Source organism: Pteropus vampyrus, unplaced genomic scaffold, assembly GCF_000151845.1.
Source record: "Pteropus vampyrus isolate Shadow unplaced genomic scaffold, Pvam_2.0 Scaffold8, whole genome shotgun sequence".
NCBI lineage: Eukaryota > Metazoa > Chordata > Mammalia > Chiroptera > Pteropodidae > Pteropus > Pteropus vampyrus.
Window position 1 is genome coordinate 14,799,761 of NW_011888789.1, and position 6,812 is coordinate 14,806,572.

Genomic DNA, 6,812 nt, shown 5'->3' on the forward strand with positions numbered 1-6,812 from the left:
GTCCATAACACAAGTTCTCCTTTCTTGGAGGATATGCTTGCATTTCTACGATGCACGGTCTACCTGAAGGAGCATGATCTGCCCATAACACCATGTGCTCCATTATCTGTGATATTCCACACCCCAGACTTATCGGCGATGGCTCTCACAGGGATGATGTGCTCAGAAAATGTAGGAACCACTTTTATGACCCCTTTTGATATATAGCTACAATTGCCAGGCAGGACTTTTAATAAAGCCCATCTCAAAGTTATAGACTGGATCCATGTAGATAACTAAGCCTGAGATAATAAATCTCATCAAAATAAAAAATTCATTCCTTTCTTGAAAATGAAATGAAGATATAATTTAAAGTATCCCTTTCTCATTTACCAGCACTGCATTAATAATGTGCTGGCCTTCCCAGGCAAACATCAAGATTTCACACTACCACTGGAAGACTAGCCTAAGCTTTGGCATTGCATTTGTTAGAAAAAAATAAGTTAATTGACAATCATGTTATTAACTATAAGCTCTTGAATAGATGGGAGTTTTAAATTTTAAAAAGCACAACCTCATTTGATTCTCGTCCCTATTTTACAGATGAGGAAACTGAGGCTCAGAAAAATTCAGAGGCTTATTCATGTACATGTAGCTGATAAATGTTACAGTTGAAACTGGAACCCAGGTTTCTGACTCTTAGCCTAATGTTCTATAAGAGGGAGACTTTTGAGATGCTTTTTGAGAACCAAAAATGGAGATACAGAGCCAAGCAAAGCTCATTTGCCTTTTTCAAAAACCAAACATTGATGACAACAGACTTTGCTTTAGTCAGAATAATTCAGGAGAAAAAATAGATTTATTTGGTTCCAATTCTATAGAGCCAACTCTTCCAAAATCAAATAGAAAGACCAAGAAAAAAGTCTGAGCCAGTTAAATGTAGCTTCTGAATCAATTCAAGCCATAAATATTTATTGAAGGGTTATGTGCAAAGACTCGGGCTTTGGCTTCAGGGAGCTTACAATCTAGTAGAAGGGATAAAACAAGGATGTCTTTCTCTGTCTCTCTGTCTCTTCTCTCTCTCTCTCTCTCTCTCTCTCTCTCTCTCTCTCTCTCTCTCTCTCTCTCTCTCATGCACGTGCGCTCCAGAACTAAGGCCAGGCCAACATAATGCAGAGTACAGAGAAAGACTGGTGGAGGTGATGAGGAGGGGCATTCAGGAAGGGTTTCCCTAGAGTGATGGGCTTTGATAGGGAAGAAGGAAGAAATGGATGACAGATCAGCCATACAAAGGCATAATGAAGGCAAAGCATGAGAATGAGTTAACATATGTGAAAAGGGCTTGGCACACAGTATCCATTCACCAATGCTTGCTCATTTTTAATGGAAGGAATGGGAAGAAGGTCTTAGACTAAAGTTAAAACAAAACAAAATTTAAAAAAAAACATTGCCATATTGAGAGGAAATAGGCAGAACTGGTGAGCAAGCAGTTTGCTGGGGTAAGCAAGAGAACAGAGAAGTCCCGGAGGCTGGCTCGAGGTCCCCTTCACAAGGAGGTCACTTGCTTCAGGCTCGGAATTTCGGCTACTGCCCCACTTACTTTGAATGGTGGCTGTGGGAAGCAAATAATGTGCAAACCATATAGTTCTGCACATAACTGGGGGTGTAACATATCTGCACACAAAAACCTGCTCTTCTGGCCTACCGGACGGTTGCGGGGGGTGACAGGAGCAACCAGGGAACAGCCCCCACCACCACTGCCTCTGCAGCAGGGAGGGAGGACCTGAGCTGGAAGATGGACATAGAGCAGGCAGGGAAAATTCCCACATCTTCAGCTACTGCCAGTATCTCCCAGAGCACGAGAGAGGCAAGGCCAGTTCCATTTTTTGAGGCTCCCAAGATACTAGAATAAGAAGAGATGCCAAAGCAGGGTTACCAAAGTTGTGGTGTATTTTAAAAGCTCACAACTTATAAATTAACACGTTTAATAATTAATGTGCAATGCAACACAATTATACTATTCAAAAGCCAAATAGAGACTTTATATACAAATATCAATTCATAGTACAACATATACTAGTGATGTGCTTTAGGTTTAAAGATATGTGACGGACATCGTTCTCTTTTGATCCTGTCAGTTAAACTCATTTGGAGATAACAGAAGAAATGTAAATTTGAGGCTCCTTTACAAATGGGCGATGTGGGCCCATATAACCCTCCTGCTTAATGTCCTCCCTTTCACCTCACTCTTACTCAATTCTCCCCCACCCCTGCCCTCCATCGACCATCCTGATAAGCCCTGGCCCAACCACTCCAGTCTTACTCAGGTACCCCCCAATCTGCCCAGTCACTGGATCAACCAAAGACATATCTGCAGTCCAGGAGCACGGCCTGGTCTAGCTGCGCGAGGAAGGCTGAGGGTTCTTCTGGGAGTGCTGCATAGACTGGAAAGACCGCCGGCGCTGCCTGCACAGCAAAGTGGTGATGGCCAATTTCCACTCCTGGGCTCGCTTTTTCCTTTCCACGCCCTCCTCCGCTTGGCTTCTTGGGGCCCTGTGCAAACACTGCTATTGTTCCAAATGGCTAAAACCACTTGACTTTTAGTGCAGCAGAGACCCTACAAGGAACTAACTACATGCTCTGTGGTAGAATTCACTGCACCAAAAAATTAGATGGTTCCACTACCTGCCTACAAATTTCTATTGCTTTGCAAATGATGAGAAAAGAAGAAAACATCAAGCTTTCTTCAGATTTCCCTGAAAGACAGCCAATAAAAGAGTGTAGTGTTCCCCTGAGTACATGCCTATGGCCAAGACAACATCTAGGCAAACAGAGACAAATACATGGATCCACTCATTCAACCATTCATTCCATGTACATTTATTTATTGCATGCCCATTGTTTGTCAGGTAGAGCTAGGAAATGAGTATACAGCTATGAATAGAACATAATCTTTTCCTTCACTAACTTCAAGAAGATGAAGTAGGTGGACAGAACGAGGGACAAAGAGAGAGCTCGGTAAACACTATCCCAGGGCACCTAACAGGTATTGCAGGTAGCAGGCTTAGAGTAAGCCCTTAAAGTGTGGCTGAGATGCTACCTCCTTCCTTCTCTCTCTGTCTCCCTCACCTCTTCATCTTTATCCCATTTCTTTAATTCTGCCCTTCTTCCTCTCATCTATCTCAGCCTCACTTTCTCTCCAACCTCCTTGCCCTCCTCTCCTAACCTCGAGCTCTGAGTAAACATAAAAAGCACACACATTCTTATGCCCAAGGCTCCTAGAATGACAGCCCTAGAAGGCTGTCATTCTTAATGTAAATGTCTGCTTTACACATACTTTGCAATTTATTTCCACCCAAGCCTTCAGAAGCAGGGAGACTTATCAATAAATATTATAAACACTGGATTTTATTCTTTTTTTAAAAAGCTGCAGCTTCACCGGCAAGCATTGGACAAGGATATCTGCTACACTAACAGAAAACTGAATGGAGCCCCAGAAGAATGCAGGCGTTTTTAGAGCTTCAGAGTTTTAGCTCAATTCCCTGTGTCGAGGTGGTTTCTATCTGTGTCAGTCAGTGCGTCACAACATCAGCCTCCATCCCCCGTTGCACAGCTCCCCTTTGCAAGCGCCTTCCCACACAATATCATCAACTGTAAAACTGCAATCACCATTGAAGTTACAACCACGATTATTTCTACAAACGGAGAGGGATGCAGTTCTGCTCAGTCAGTCTCCATTAAGTAGGTTACCCATGGGACAAACACCTTTCCTTTTAGTAAATTCAGGATGCCTTTGGCTCAGCTATATACATTCACTTGAATTACCAGTTCGCTGGAATTAAATGTTTATTTGCATGCATGAAGTTCTTTCTTCATGCTGATGTAAGGGTGGTTCCACAGCATCCCCAAAGTCAGTGGTGACCAACTAAAGTCCTCAGCTGCTTGATTTTAATATACTTTGCCTTCAAAAATTACTTTACTTGTGAAAAACGGGTCTTAGACTTCACCTTATATGAACCTTCAATTTAGCCCCCCGGCCATCTTCTTAACCAGCCCCTATACGAGCTTCCTCTGCCTGCTCTAAATATCCTCTCTGCATTTCTCTGCCTCCCTCACCTTTCCCTCCAGGGCTTTCCACTGTCTTGTGATTTTGTATTTTGTTATAAATTTTAACTCTATTCTCTGAGATGGCTCTCAAGGCCATGCCAATGGCTTTCACAATATTATGAAACACAAAAGAAGGACCCCCACACCTGGCCCCATACCATATCCCCCTTTACCCAAAGAATCAGCTCTAAGAGTTTAAGTCATCGCTATCACTTGGAATTAAGATTTCCTTATTGTTGTATCAATCATAGCACCCAAGATACTGCATAAAATAATGAAAATCTGTATGGAAGATTTTTGAATGCCTACTGACGCAGTATGCTGTGACCAGCTAGTAAAACGACATAACACAACTCGGGGGGAGGAGAATATATTATCATCTAGCACTGAAAACAGAAATAAAGTTGACTAAAAATGTTAAGATTAAGACCAAAGGAGTAAAAGAATATTGAAATTGCACTTTTATATGCATGTATTACGCACAGTCAGGATTCAGGGTTACATTAAAGGGAGTTTCATAGAATGAAAAGAAATCAAAGAAGAGAAGGGAGAGTTTTCTTTTGACTATTGCTCAAAAAATTATTTATGGTATCAAGAGCATTAGGGAAGAAGCTCGAGAACAAGAAGTGGGATAAAAACATTGAGTGAGCAGTCTGGGAGAGAGGATTGGCTTGGCTCCTAAAGCAATAGGCAGGAATGGAAATTCAGAGCATGCCTTCCTAACAAGAAGTTTACATTCATGCCAAGAAAGTGGGCGAACAGGGACAGATATAACCAGACATCCCCCTGCCTGACTCACAGGATGGGCTCTGGGACTTCAGACCCCAGCAGCAGGACTTGATGAGATTCTCTCTCTAAGTGGCATCAACCCAAACTCTGATTCACCATCGGTTTGGGGAAGGCCTTTTTTTTTTTTTTTTCCTGCTAAAGGGGTGGTGCTTTTGTGAAACTACTATTTACACACAAGATGGCAATCCCTTGAGGGAGAAGGGGCTGTCTTTTGAAGGGGTATAGCACGCTGGTTACTTTGATTACAATCAGAGAACCTCTCTGCCCCTGTGTCACTTCTCTAGGAAAAGGCTGGATGTTGGTCCTGCTGACCAACTGGTAAGTGGAGTGGAACCCAGAGGCAGCCTGTTCCCCACACTCTGCTGTCAATGCAGGCTCCAAACTTCTTTCTAAAAGTGTGACAATTTAAAGGGGGAAAAAACATTTCCTTCTCAACCAAGACCATGCTTTCGCCCTGGAACCCCGAGGGGCCCCATTCCCTGGCAAGGAGACTTTGCAGCGTGCTCTGCATTGACTTCTTCAGATTAAAATGGCTTTCCTGAAGCTGGAGTTCAGCCTATCACCAATTCCCGGAACTGCATTCCCATACCCCTGGCCTCCTCCACGGTGAGAAGGTGGAGGGCCCTAAAACACCTCTTGGCTGGAGCCCTCTGCCCAGTTAACTGCCCCCTCCCTTCACAAAGGTATTTCATACTGAACAGTGTTTCTCACCAAAGGTGTTTTTCACTAAAGGTGCTTTGAATAGGGGGAAGGAAGACCCCAGACCCAAAAGAGAAGTGTTAAACACAGCAGCAGTTGCCCTGGGTGATTGTGGGGAAATAGCTTGTCTCCACGCTCCTCCACGAAGAGGCTGACCTGTTCTCTGACCAGGCCCTTGGGCCAGGCTGGACAGCACCTGTGTCTGACTTCCATAGGAACTTCCCCTTGGCCATCGGTCGCTCATCTTGAGTGATCCGAACAGAGACGCTGCCAAATGCCCCGGGGTCATGCCTTTCTGCTGCTGACCCAGAGGGTTAGGAAAGGCGCCTTCTGGGCTCGAAAAGGGACAGGGAAGGACAGGAGCCCCTTCATTCAGAGACCTGGGAACGATGCTCTTCGCGTCGAAGAATGGGTCACCGGGGAAGGCGCTGGGCAGAGCAGCCTCCGGGGCTCAAAGCCACATTTACCCAAACCAGCTTCCTTGGAAAGCCAGAGAGGCGGTGAGCTAGAGCGTAGCAGCCCACACTACCCGCCTGCCGCCGGGAAGGCGGAAAAGTTCCTCCCAGAGCGGCGCGGGCCTGCCAGCATCTGTCCAAGGTGCTGAAAGGTCTCCACGGGAGGCGGGCCGGCCAGCTTCTGCGCGCCCTCCGCCTCCTGGCCGCCTGCTCTGCCCTTTCAGCCTCCTGCCCTGTCCTCTTCCCGCCGCACCGAAGCTTCTTGCTCTTCGCTCCTCTTCTCCCGCCCCGCGCCCTCCACTCTCTGGCGGTATCAACTCCGCCGGCTCCCGAGCCCCTACGCCCCCACCTCGATCTTGGTCGGCCGAGCACCTTCCCCCCAGCAGCCACCTCCAGGGAGCCTCTGCCTCTGGTCTGTCGCCGCCGCCTCCCTCTTACCTTCTTCTTTCGATCACGGGAGCGGTTCCTCCGCTTCCTGTTGGATTCCTCCTTCTCCTTCTGCTCCTGGAGGGCCTGCGCCTCGATGTCTTTAATCTTCTTCAGCTGTTTGGCCGCTTGAGCCATGGCGGGTCACGGTGCTCCGGTCCCCGCCTCCCGGACCCCTCACACTTGGCAATCCAGGTGGCGACACCCTCCCGAGGAGGATAAAAAGGAGTCTCTTCTCCGCTGATGGGGGAGCTTCTTTCCCCGCCGCGGGAACGATGCGGCTGGGTCGGCGCGGGAGGCGGCTGTGAGCCCCGCAGAGGGCGAGGCGCGCCGCGGCTGCCCGGCGGTCCCGGATGG

The 6,812-nt window shown here is 46.8% G+C and overlaps 1 protein-coding gene across 1 annotated transcript in view; it reads right to left on the reverse strand.

Moving 5' to 3' along the window:
- LOC105301010 (ankyrin-1-like) overlaps window positions 1-6,593 on the reverse strand; it is a 182,261-nt gene extending 175,668 nt beyond the window's left edge. The window contains exon 1 of the mRNA XM_023520081.1: window positions 6,468-6,593. Within this exon, the coding sequence (XP_023375849.1) occupies window positions 6,468-6,593 (126 nt within the window). The remainder of the gene's footprint in view (window positions 1-6,467) is intronic.
- Between the last annotated feature and the right edge of the window lie 219 nt (window positions 6,594-6,812).